At 35.3% G+C, this 13,853-nt stretch overlaps 1 protein-coding gene and 1 long non-coding RNA gene across 5 annotated transcripts in view; both read left to right on the top strand.

The window, feature by feature from the left end:
- Positions 3,542-6,240, top strand: LOC109840306. 2 transcript variants are annotated; one of them, XR_002246863.1, is made up of 5 exons: positions 3,542-4,039; positions 4,132-4,209; positions 5,124-5,341; positions 5,421-5,514; positions 6,040-6,240. It is a non-coding gene; the product is annotated as an uncharacterized LOC109840306 (long non-coding RNA). The 2 variants fall into 2 exon arrangements; XR_002246862.1 differs by having other exon boundaries at positions 5,124-5,514.
- LOC109840305 overlaps positions 9,439-13,853 on the top strand; it is a 7,165-nt gene continuing 2,750 nt past the window's right edge. Inside the window, exons 1-4 of one of the 3 annotated variants that reach the window (XR_002246861.1) lie at positions 9,439-9,728; positions 9,952-10,005; positions 11,311-11,414; positions 13,200-13,238. Coding sequence is in view for 2 of the 3 variants with exons in the window: in XM_020408887.1 (XP_020264476.1) it covers positions 9,653-9,728; positions 9,952-10,005; positions 11,311-11,414; positions 13,200-13,238 (273 nt within the window). In the remaining variant the exon portion in view is untranslated. The remainder of the gene's footprint in view (positions 9,729-9,951; positions 10,006-11,310; positions 11,415-13,199; positions 13,239-13,853) is intronic. The other 2 variants (XM_020408887.1, XM_020408886.1) reach the window with 2 other exon arrangements.

Genomic DNA, 13,853 nt, shown 5'->3' with positions numbered 1-13,853 from the left:
AATCTTTACAAAGAGATTTGATGTATAGAAAGAAGAACCAAATGCACCTAAACATAATAATCAGAAAGAGAACTGTCAGTCTCTATCTATGTAACATAAGAATCAGAAAGAGATCTGACAACAAGACAAGTAATGACATGCACCTAAACAAAAGACCAAGTATTTCCATATTCAGAGTCTTCCTTCGAGTGCTTGCCAGGATTAAGGAACCTAAGAGATCTTTGAACGTACATTTTCCAATACAGACAGATGTAAATTGAAAACCATTGCCAGTAGGAAGTGTGGGGCTAAGTGCTATACGGGGCTAAGTGCTACACTGTGTGGATGCTGTGGGAGCCACCTCTAGAGTCCACATCGCCTGGCAAGTGCCACTAAGATGTGTTAATTGTCATGTCGTGACTACGAGGATGTCATCTTTGTAAGGTGGGGTGATTGTGACACCCCCACTTTAGTCCCACATGGACTAGTGTGAAGAAATGCTAGTGGCTTAAATAGAGAAAAGCCCAAGGCCAAAGAACAACTACTGCTAGCATTTTCATAGTGGATTTAAGCCAACATCGAGTTACTCTTGGTGGGTCCCACGGCTTGCACGCGCCAACGGGCCCGTGAGCCCGGGGCGTGATAAAAACTCTCAATTATTTGTTTGATTTAACTTAATTCTTAGGTGTTATAGATAATAAAAGAAAATCCAAATGGCATAAATATTTTAATTTAATATTTTATCTAATGTAAAATACAAATATATAGTCACATTGCCATATCCTACCATTTACAAATTTGTTGTGTTCCATTCCTTGTCCGTGTCTGTGTCCGCACCACTACCTGCACCCATATCTATGCGACCTAGAGGCTAGCTGATTTAAGATGGATTATACACAATGACAATGTCAATCTGGAGGTGTTCCTATAATGGACGTAATCAGGTAAAAGGAAATAGGATCATTTTCTGCAAGGGCAGAGCAAATCCTGTGTCGTCCAATTTTATCTCACATACACAAGGGGACTGATTAGATGCAATCTTAATCTTAAAATTTCTTGTTCTCTAAGATTGTAACCTTGGAGCATGCATGTCCTTGTCAATTTGTTCAGTCCAGGATCCATGGCCATATCCAGCACACTACCACGAGATAAAGGGGCCCCCTTGCCAATAAGTTCGGGGGGAATCAAATGCAAAAGAGATGAAACATGACTTCCTACTACCAAAAAGCAAGTCCTCTGGTCATCAAACAAGTTAGGGAGACAAAAGAAAAGGTCAAAAGCTTTTGTCCAAGCCTCTGTCCCAGGATCCTTTTCAATCACAAAAAATTCTATCCCGACTCTCCCTCACATGTATGAATCCTAAGCTTTTCGATGTCAGTATTCAACAGTTTTTTTCGACAAATCTTGTTCGAATAGAACTCCTGCAATACTGACCAGCAGAATGCATATTCGGGTAATGCGACGGTCATATATATGTTTTAAGGCAAAGGATAGTTAAATAAATAATAATGCAATTAAGCTAGTATTCTACTATCTTAACAGTAATATTTATTCTTATTGCAAGTGTAGGAAACAATATTAGAACCAAACTGCTTACTCTTGATGACCACTTAAAATTCTCGAGACAAACATATGTAACCATTGAGAAAGGTCGAAATTAAGAGCGAATTCCTCCTCCACGTAATTACATATTAGCTATATTTTATAGGAACCTAGCTCATATATAAGCAAATCGAAACTATCTGCAATTCAATTGTTCAAACAACCCGAAACATCCATACACAGTCAACCAAATTTCCTCAATCCTATTGCTGAGCATTTTTCAACTCCAGCTCAAGCTTCAAACATGACCGCTTTTTCATGGGAAAATGCTGGGATGCCGATGAAAGAATCAAGGGAAAACACTTCTAGTCATGGATTAGATAATATCCCCAGCTCTATAAAAGGAACGTAATTTACACAAGTTACCAAAAACAAAACCATCAACTTAACAACCAGTGCAATCATCATCAGTAGATAACTAACTCATCGTTCTTGTCTTATTGACCGCTTATCAAACCCAAATCAATTCCTTAGGAATTTGCATCAAGTTCCATGCCAAAGCAACTACAGATCATTAAACAAGTAGCAATTAAAGTGTCATTTTAGCGAAAACTGTCTCAAATCCGATCGAATATTTCATTGAGCCATATCATCAATTATCTCAGAAATTTACCTTTACCGCTGTTCCCATCCTTGGACCAGCGAGGTCTGAGATGGAGTCGGATCGCGGATCTCACTTTAGTTATTGTGAGAGTGAAGCTGATGGTTTCCCAAAAATTAGGCGGAGATATTGAGTGGAAGCTTGCTGACAGCCGCCCGTTTCTATGCGGGATCATCTTGGTCGCTGGTATGATACAGGCCGCTTCCTTCCCGCGTCCATGAAATGGGCCGGGGCTGGGCCTTGGTCTGTAATTGGCCCAATGAGAGGTAAATTACCTCCTAGTTTCACTCATTAGCGCTTGTGTACCCTCGTTTGGTTTTCTTAGCAGCTACATATCCTAAGTTGCTTAAAATTGGCATGCTAGTATGTTAAATGATGCAAATATGAAAAATTTCACCGAAAGAGGAAACTCAACGCACCCAAAATTATGGCTAAATATCTTAAACAACAATCAACACAACCTCACCAATCTAATTCTCCGCCAACAGCCCCTAGCCAAGCTTAATCTCAACCATTATACTATAGCCAAGCCTTACATTCTCATGTAGCAGCTGCTAGCGAGGCTTGTTCTCAGTCTTCACCTCAGCCATGCACGACAACACCAAAGGTTGTAGATTGCCAACTTGCTAATTCGATTCAACAATATCAGATTGCAGGCAATACAAAGTGAAGTAGACAAACTCTAGAAAAAGAATCTGGTTGTGTGACAAATCAAGCCCAAGTTGCAGATTCTATTCCCGGTATAGCTAAATTACATTGTGGTACGGATCCAACACAATTGGAGTCTAAGAGTGCAACAAGCCTCTATTGATAATGGAGTACATCAGTCATGTTCCAGTAAAGAATTACAAGTTGTCCCAACAAATGAAACTGTAAATATTACAATAAACGTTTAATATTTTAAGTTTTTCTGGTAATACATCTAGAGCATATTATAATCTATTCCTTATTACATATTCTTATTTTTAAGCAGCTTTATCATGAGAAATTATAAAACAATCTCAGTCTATTTTATTTGATAATCTGTTGTTTTGCATGACCTATTTAAGGGTTAGCATATCATTTTTCACTTGGTAATAAAATAAATTCCATATGGCTAATGTAATGTATCAATTGATGGCATAAGTTTGCTCACTTGTTACATAATGCCACTTTGTTATCTTCTTCTACACTGATATTCAGAAAGAAAGAATATTGCTCATGTAGTTGCATTCTGACAGAGTTATCTATGCGTGCACAGCAAGTCCTCTTATTTCTTAGCAAAAAGATTGGTTTGAATGAATAAGATTGACCAGTAATTGATCTTTTTTTTGTTTGACAACACATATTTGAAAGTTAAAAAAGAAAGTTTCAAGTTGCCCTCTAATTTTTTTCCTTCTCTATTGAATAGGTCTTATTGAGAAGAAGAGTAGAGGAGTTACTAGGTGTGTCAGTCTCATTGGAATAAGCGAGGAGGAGCAGAAACATGTAACATTGCATCATCTTGGCAGGCCGATTGGGGAGAAAAATGCAGAAGAGCGAAGTTCATACTTGTGAACTTTGGCTCGCAATGCACGCTTTAGCTCCTTTCACTTACTTGGAATGGACTGATGTCACAATTGAAAATAAAGCTGATATGTGGAAAATGATCAATGTGGTACATGCTATGATCTTAGACTTGAAATGTAAGAAGTACCTTGACGGCAAATGTGGGTTTTGCTTACAGTTTAAAATGCTACAGGAAAAGTTTTGTCATTGATGAACGTGGTCACTCTTGGGTGTTATCTACTATTGGAACTCTATGGAGAAACTTTAAAAGTAGAATGCAGCGATAAAATATTACACCAAAAATAATTCTAGAGCTTTCCTGAAGGGAAGGTATGATATTTATATGTTGAGATTTTTGAGCTTTTTGGTTGTAGCTTAAAAATTTTGTTTAATGCCCCTGTTATGCTTATGATTTGCTATAGGCACATAGTGAAAGGGGCAAGATTAGTCGTGACGCTCAAAAAAATATGCACCATATGGGATCAAAGAGCTTTGCCTAAGTAAGGGAAGAGATTGTGAGACGAGTTAAAGTATTATATGGCTTTAACTTTTGTTATATTTTTCATTCTTATAATTTCATTGATTATAAGTAATTTGTCTCCATTTGTATGTACGGGAACGATCAAAAGGCTTCTAAGCATATAGGTTTTGTTCTAAAATTTGTATTATCATCCAAGGAATAATCAAATTTAGTAACCAAAATACATTATACTAGTATTCATATTATTTATACATTAACGTTTCCTCTTTTTCTTTTTTTTTTTTGGGCATTTCAATAGAAGAAAAGTACAGGACGTGACCCAATCGAAGTGGAAATGTTTTTTTTAAAACTCGGACCGGCAAGGATGGAAGAATGATGGTTGATGATAAGGGGGTGTTTGGTTTCATTGTTTTTTAGAAATGTTTTCTCAAAAGTACTGACGCATGACATTTATGTAATTAAGAGTTTTCTATATATTTCTATAAACTGTGTTTGGCTCCAAAAAAATTTACAGAAATGTTTTCTGTAAAGTGCCCAAAAGTACCAAATTTCTCACTTTTGAATAATAAAACTCATTAACTCATTTCTACAAAGTTCTCACTTTTCTATAAAGTTGGTGGTGTTTGGTTACATTTCTATAAATTATAGGAAATGTTGCTATTTTCCCAAAAGTTATTTCTCATTTTCTTGTTTTGAACCAAACAAGCACAATACAAAAAATAAAAAAATTTGTACTTTTTAACTTCTCAAAACTTTTCCTATAATTTTTTTAAGAAATACAAGGAAATCAAATTTGGGATGGAAAACATTTCCTATAATTTATAGAAATGTAACCAAACACCCCCTAAGTCAAAAGTAAAAAATATTTCCTTGTTATTTATCAATAACAAAATATGTCTTCTTTACACTAAACTGATTATATAAAATGTGCAGTCGGATGTTGACCTTTTAAGATCTGAACAATCAGAGGAAATTCAGAATAAAACCAAGATCTATGCGTGTATCACTTCATGGCAAGGGAGTTAATCTGACACAATTGAGGACAAATTCTGATTTGCAGACACAGAACAATAACAAAATAGTTGAGATGCAAGCTGAGATGCGAGCTGAGATACGAGTTGAGTTACGCGCTGAATTCCGCTTAACCAATGGTTGGCAGATGATGATCTCACAAATTCAAAATGGAAAACAATTGAAAGATATTAATGTTTCTGACATTTTTGGTGCTAGGTTATTTACAGATGTTACTGGTGATCTAGAAAAATCAATAATAGGAGGCCATTGATCCTCGACAACAACCAATAGTCCACATAATTCGGTAAAGGTAAATTCTTAAACCTTATTTATTTTTTAGTGTTTGTAGACATGTTTCCTTATTGTTTGATTGAAATTGATTTAGACGCTAAAAGTTTACGTATTTGCAATAACAAAGCAATTTTGAAACCTGATGCAAGTGAAATCCTATTATCCTAATGTATTAAAAACATTTAATTTGTAAACTACGGTCCCTGTTATACATTTGATTTGGTGTTCAAGATTGGATTAGACCTGTTTATACTTGCTCAATGATCAAATTTGTTCTCAATTTTATTTTCTGTTCATATTCATTCATCTCAATGGAACCTGTATCGAATCCCAAGACTATCATGAAGGGATGTTTTGAATAAAACTAGAATAAATTGTTCCTATTAGAGATAAATAATGTAGAAATATTCTGACTAGTTCAATTACAAAGTACAAATTGAGTTTTTTCTATTTTTATTATAACATGTAGATCTTTTCTATTTTGTTTTGTTGAATAATGTAGAGCCATATCATCTACTAGTGATATATATTGTTTTTGGTGCAGGAAGATTTGGAGGTTGCAAATCTCTCTGATGACAATGATGCTGAAGATTAAAGATTATGTAATTATAAATCAATGGTTTAGAATCTATATATTTTGTATTGGAAGTTCTTTTGAGGCTAGCTGAACTAGGTACTACTAACTAATTCTAGTTGTGACATGGATATTTTTGTGTGACATTATTTAGAACTGATTAAATGTTGTTTGAGCTTTGAAACTATGTTATTATTGTCTGATATCGTTATCTTGTGATCTTTTATATCTTTTAGGAGAAATGATGCGCGACAATTGAGTCACTATTATAGTAAAGTAAACACTAAAAAAATAAATAAGGTTCTGAGTGCAGTTGGAGTTGTCACGCTAGATGATATTTTACAGCAATCCACAAATGCAACCTATGACCATTTTAACCGTCACGCATAACTAGTTATAGTGACGGATGTTCTGAGTGCAACGAAATACATAATAGTGTTAATTTTGGGGGTGGATACCAACCTCCGACGGCGGGGGAGCTCCGACGAGCTCCAGAATGACGCAGGCGAGCTCAAGCCCCGCGTGCGAGCGACTCCCCCGACCTCCGCGTTCGAACCCCGACCTCTGCGTTCGAACCCTTTAGCTCTGCGTTCGAACTCCTTTCGACCTCGGCGTTTTTCGACCTTGGTGTTTTTCTTCGACCTCTGCGTTCGCCCGACTTTGGCGTCCGCGGGCCGCTGGCGACAGGCTGTCGCCAGCCCATCCACATCGCCTATAAAACCCCCATCGCCACCTATGACCATTTTAACCGTCACGCATAACTAGTTATAGTGACGGATGTTCTGAGTGCAACGAAATACATAATAGTGTTAATTTTGGGGGTGGATACCAACCTCCGACGGCGGGGGAGCTCCGACGAGCTCCAGAATGACGCAGGCGAGCTCAAGCCCCGTGTGCGAGCGACTCCCCCGACCTCTGCGTTCAAACCCCGACCTCTGCGTTCGAACCCTTTAGCTCTGCGTTCGAACTCCTTTCGACCTCGGCGTTTTTCGACCTTGGTGTTTTTCTTCGACCTCTGCGTTCGCCCGACTTTGGCGTCCGCGGGCCGCTGGCGACAGGCTGTCGCCAGCCCATCCACATCGCCTATAAAACCCCCTCGTCGCCTAGGGTTTCAGTTGAGCTCCTTCCCCCGATTTCTCTCTGGCGGCGGACGAAATTAACGCAGTAGCGTTCATCACCTTCGACCAAGAAATCGCAGCAGCGATTTGATTTCTAATCTCCAGCACTCATCTGAGTTTTGAGGGGAGATTAAGAAGAGGGTTTAAGGAGAGAGAGAGAGGAATTAATTTGGGGTTTTATATTGTGGAGGTTATTCATTTATTCTCAAGTGAGAATTGAAAGGTGTTCATACCCTTTAATTATTAACACTGTAGCTACAGTGTTTATTTGAGAAATCTCAGTTTTGAGATCTGCTCCTAAATTGTAATTTCTTGTTTGATTAATAAGAAATTATCTGTGTGGCTCCCGAGGACGTAGGCAGTTGCCGAACCTCGTAAAACTTGGTGTACTTTTTCTATTCTGCGTTTCTGTTGCATTAGGGATTTAGACGTTAAATTCCCAACAAATGGTATCAGAGCGTGAAACGATATGCATTTGGATGCAATTTTTTGCATGCTGCAATATGTCCCTTCTACCATTTGAGTCATATTTTATAGCCACAATCTTTCTTAAATATTAGTTCTTGATTCGTTAATTTTTATGATTTGGATAATTAAACTTTATATAATTATACAGACTATTCTTAATAAAAAAAATTATATAGACGTTAACTATAATTATGGAAAAATATTGATTAAAATGTTCTAGAAACAACAAAGATAAAAAAATAACATACTTTATCTATGTTTATGATAAAATATAGATAGAATGTTTTAGAATAAAGGAACAAAATCTCTCTTTATTAAATTGTAAAATTACATTTTTACCCTTTCAGCCATAGTAAGAAAGAGGGCATGTCCACCTTAATCTATTTTTTATTGCCCTCACTTGGATCACTATATATATGCATGCACGTATGTATATGTATATATTCTTACAATTCTGATTCAAAGTTTTTGCATCCCCAACCTTGTATTATCACTAACAACTTAGTGGACCATTTGAATTTAGCTCATCTAAGTAGGTGAATTTAGCATATTGTAGAATTCTGTAACTAGCAAGTATATATATCTTTCAATTTCATTAATAGATATAAACCAGTAGTGAAACTATTTTTGTTTCTCTGCCTTGTGTACTTAATACTATAAATTTATAATATCATATTTTTATTTTAAAGAAATAGATAATTGTCGTTCGTCCCTTTAAAAAAGTTTTCCTCGATCCACCGCTTACTCACTGAGTGAATCAACATTCATATAGACGGAACAACTTAGGCGAAGAAAAGTAAGCTAACATCTTGTTTGGTAAGCGAAAATGAGTGAACATGAAATGTCAGCTCTCGCTTCTCATCTGTTCGTATAAAACACAATGTGTTTTTAAAAGCTAAATTTTTTATTCTTGCTTCTCATTAATATTCACTTTATATGGAAGTGACCATTCCTAATGAGATGTTATGAAATGAAAACAAAATAATTAAAAAAATTTCCAAATGTACCATGAATGCATACTTATTCAATAATATTATTTATATGACAGAAATCATGATATCTTCTTTCTAAGAATGTGAAAGTCTTGTTACACTGCACTCTAATGAGTGGATCCAAGATTTTTGTTCTAGTGATGTCATAAAACATCATTGGATAAAATTATGACAAACTTCATGAAATTAAAACCAGTGTCGAATCCAGTAATATCCAGTGACAATATTAGACACTATATAGATCCGCCGTTTTCCAGGCTTCCAAATATATTGAAAACATTTTATCTAGTGCCATAAAAAATCATGTTATTGCTGTTGGTGCTGCAAATGGTTGAATTGTGAGACCAAATGGCCAAATGTAGAAAGAAAGAGCCCACTCAAGTACGCGTACCTACGAGGAAAAAGATAAGTATGCTATAATTTTGCTACTAATCTGACACTACAAGAAATAAAAGAGTGACATCTTTTCTTGGAAGTTATTAAAAAAATAATAAGTTAATATGGTCATAATTTTTTTTTATTTTTTGTAGTGTCAAATTAATAGGAAAATAATAGTACACTTATGGCAGCTCATGATTTTAAGTGATCAATGGACCACAAAAACGCCAAGCCTCCTAATTACAAAGAAAAGGAGAAGCATCTGTTTTTGGACGTGGGCTGGGCCTAAATCTAACTAATATAGCCCACCACCCGTATCATTACGTATTGAATTTGCCTACCCTCCTGCAAATACAACAGCTTTCGTTGATTCTTTGTTCGTTTTCCCCCCTTTTTATATTGGGGTTTTAAATTCTATTTTAATTTTAATTGAATTTAAAACCGAGTTAAAAGCGATGAATCTATTTTGGGCTCCGTCCCCTCCCTCCCTTTTCTCTCCTCCCCCCTTTCCTTTCCATTTCTCCTCTTCATCTCCATAAAAATTTAAGAGGCGCGATATTAAAAAAGGGAAAAAAGGGAAATTTTCAAAGAAAAGGGAGGGGAAAAAAATCCTTTTTTTTAGAAGAAATGTTTCCTAAGGATTGGACTCCCCCTTGTGGAAGCTGCTGCACCAAGAAATATGCCACATTGATGCAGATTCCATGTTCGTATCTCTCTCTCTCTCTCTCTCTCTCTTGAGAAATTTTAGGTTTTGATTTTTATTAGCTCTCTTGAATTAGGTCTTTTTTCCATATAATTTCACCTTCAAATAAGTTAATTGTATTTCTTTTATACCAAGAAAAGTTAAAAAAATTGAACATGTTGTGTAATGGTATTGATGTATTTGGGGATAATTGAAAATATGACATTTTGATGGCTACTTGCAGGGAGAGTTTTCTGCAAGAAAGGATGCAATGCTGATGGGGACACTATGGAGGATTGTAAGCTTTGCCCTTTTTTTTGTGGACTTCCTTTTTTTTGTGAAAATATGTTGCCTTTTGTTATTTGATGTTTTCAAGGTGAATATTTTTTTTAGCCAACTCTATAATTTGGTAGTTTTGATTTATGCTTAAACAATAATGACAGATATCATGATGATCCATTTTTTTTCACCTTGACCTACCCACGTCAATTAGTCTTGAGAATGGAGAATGGAGTGTTTTGACTAATTTTTATTATCTATGCAACAAAAGGTATTATTTTTATAACACTGAGTTGCCCGTACTTTTAGTTTTATTAGTTAGGCATGCGCAATTTATATCCTAGAATTTCAGGATGTTGCGAAACTGTCCTAAGAAAGAAAAGGAGAAAAAAATATGAAAGTTTTATTTGTAATTTGTGTAGTATGGTGAGTTTTTCTCTTTTGATAATTGCGTCCAGATGATAATGTTGATTGAGATATGTGCCAATTACTTAAATATGAAGCTCTAACTTCCTCGTTTAGATGTAGTTGATGAATATAGACTCTTTGAACATCATTTCTTGGGATGATATCACCTGCATGACGGAAACGAGTTCGGGTCTTAACATTTCACTATAGCATAGATATTTTGCAGACTTCGGGACATGATTAATCTTTTTCTTTGATTGTTTATTTATTTGAGTTAATTTTCATCTTTTATTGGAGTTAGATTTTATCTTTACTTGGAGTCAGTTAATCATCCTTATCCTTGTCATTTTCCCAGGTTTCCAGTACATATTGCTCTTGTGCACAAGAAAGAAAATTTTGATTATGGAAATTAATTATTCATATTACCATGGTCTGACATCTTTTTTCCCTATATTCTTCTTGCTGTCCTGCATTGCTGTGCCCTGCATTTGCAATTTAAGGAAAAAATTTCACTTTTTCGAGTAAATATGTTTTTTAAACCAACTATTCCTATATATAAACTCTACTTCATGTATCACATTTATTCAACGTTGTTTATTGTCTAAACATATACATCCTTAGAACAGATGTCTTTGAATCCTTAAATCTCTTTATTTGAATTCGTTTTGTAGGATCATGATTTGTATTTCCAGTCCATTGATCTGTCATTTATTTCATGTTTGATCTTTGAACAACTTTATTGAGCAATAAGTTTATCTCCATTCAAGATTTACACTTCATGCATGCTTGTTATTCTTTTACTTAATCTGTTCTCATTTTTATGTTGGCTTGCAGAAATATTCATTGACCTTTCAGAAAAAGGTCTATTTATGAATGGGGTTCCTGTTAACCTAGTTGGTTATTATTTTTAATTTAGGTATTGGAGAATGTGAAGAGATATGTTATAAGGACCCAGTCTTCAAGGATCAGCAGTGGAGCGCTTACATAGATAGGTCTCCAGGGGATACCAATTATTCTTTGGTTGGTCTTGCTACCTCCCTTGTGAATAGGAATTATATTCTTATGATATAATTTAATATGAGATATTGAATTTTAAACTATTTTAGGAGCTAGAGCAATTTTATACTAAAGCGCAACCCACTGTCATGTACATTTCCTCTTTCTCAACTTTCAAAGTGTTTTAATTACATCCATAAGCAAAATTCAGATATATAATATAGTTAACCTATACATATGATAAGGATGAATGGTTGCTTGGCCCTCCATGTTTGGTTTGCTGAATTCTGCCTTGCCTGTGAATTGTCTTCTTTAGTTCAATTTAAATTTATTTGAATTGTAAAGGTATTAGGACTAAAAGAGTCCATGCATGTCTGCACTTTAGTGCATCTGACGAGTCAAGTTGGTTCTTATGGGCCGCTTCAGGTTTTTCTGTGTTGGGTCTAAATTTATGAGATAAAGGTATGTTTCATACTATAAGACCCATCATACCACAAATATATGTTTTTAAAATAATATCTACAATGCTCATTTACATGTCTGATCTATTATACGACTTTACGTCATGACACCCATCAATTGGGGTTTATAAACACCTACGTGAGCTGACACCCATCAATTGGGGTTTATAAACACCTACGTGAGCTGACACCCATCAATTGGGGTTTATAAACACCTACGTGAGCTGACACCCATCAATTGGGGTTTATAAACACCTACGTGAGCTGACACCCATCAATTGGGGTTTATAAACACCTACGTGAGCTGTGACCTTGGTTCACTAAGCCTAGTCCAGTAGGATACTCTCAGCGACTTAGGATATCCCTTCTTTTAACAGACAGTAGAATATTGAATTTCGTTGATACTTCAAACTTCAAAGTTACAAACTGTTAAGAGTAATTTGACATTGGCTTTGCATACAATGTAGAAGTGGCTAAAGGATACTCCTCTCCTTTAATACTGCCGACAACAATGGATCTAGAAACTTTATTTCTTTTTTCTTTTTTCGTTGTCTTGTCTATCATCAAAGAAAATAAAAAAATTATGTCATTGTACCAAGGACCTCCACTTTCACTACAGTTCACCAAATCCAACGCTCAGAACACGACACACCACTTTGAGACCTATGTTCTATTACTTAGACGTCTCTCATGCAATGATAGAAAGGAAAATAGGATATGATTATATTTAAAGAACTGGAAGCTTTAGAAAGATATCCAGACTAAATAATTGAGCGAAGAAATCTTGACAAGCATATTACTCCATCTCCAAACTTGTGTCATTCTTTTCTGAACAATGTTAATGTCATGAGTTAGCAAATAATTGGTGCTAAATAGAGTCTGTTGTTCGTAGCATGAGGTGAATAGTTTATATATTTGTAGTATCGATGTCTTTGCATGCTCCAGTTAAATAATTGTCATGTTGGACACTTTAGGTACTCATAACGTATAAAATCAGTGTTTTTGTACAGTTAGTACTGCTTTTCATACTAAAAACGCTTTGAATTTAGTTTATTCATTTTGGATGATGCAGATTACTGTGTGGTCGAGCAACATTACCAATTTCCATCATCCACTATACTTCATATTACTCAATGTCCTTATCATAATATACATCAATCTGTTGATATTAGAAAAACATCATTTCAGTAAATAACTGGTTTATCGGTGTGTTATTGGATTTCCTGCTGTAATAGCTTACTAGCTAATATTTATACTAGAAAAATCACAACAAATGATTTCTGCTGTTTCTTTCTTACATTTACCTTGGATATGCTGTCAAGTATTATAACTTGTTCCATCCATGCAGGAGTGTTTTCATGCTTGTGTTTCTGGCTGCGGTTTCAAGGTTAGCATGCTTAGAATCTTCATTTCTGGTTTTCATATTACTAGTTTTCTTACTTACTTTCTTAATTGAGTGAGATGTCAGAAGATATTCTTGGGATCATTACTGTCTACAAATTTAAATATTACTGCTCTCATCTATGATGATTATAGTTGATTAAATCGCAGTATCTGCATAATCTAAATTGATGATTTGCTTGGGCATATCACTGGAATGAACTTGGTCTGCTAGTCATATTTTTTCTGATATATTCAACTTGATAATTGGAGCAATAAATTGTATAGTGTGGCAAGCTAAGTACCCTCATCTCTCTGTCAGTCATTTCAAGCATGTCGACAGTCACAAAAGTCAAGATAAAGGCTTTCTTATTGTTATGGTAAAAGTAAATCTACAGAGCAACTTCAAATTTTATTATATTTTAAAAAATGAGGAGTTTTCTACTATCCCGTATCATGTTTTGTGTGCGACAATTGTAAGTGGTAGTTTGTCCATGAAGATGAAACTACGACCATGTCTCCCGTTAACTCTGCACTGACCATCCATTCGTTTTGTTAAAGAAAAACCCTTGATATTGACTTATTCTAAGTTGCAACATGATACTCTTCCCCAACATCTGCA

The sequence above is a fragment of the Asparagus officinalis genome, chromosome 5 (genome assembly GCF_001876935.1).
Source record: "Asparagus officinalis chromosome 5, Aspof.V1, whole genome shotgun sequence".
Classification (NCBI taxonomy): domain Eukaryota; kingdom Viridiplantae; phylum Streptophyta; class Magnoliopsida; order Asparagales; family Asparagaceae; genus Asparagus; species Asparagus officinalis.
This window is presented reverse-complemented; position numbering and strand designations above follow the sequence as displayed.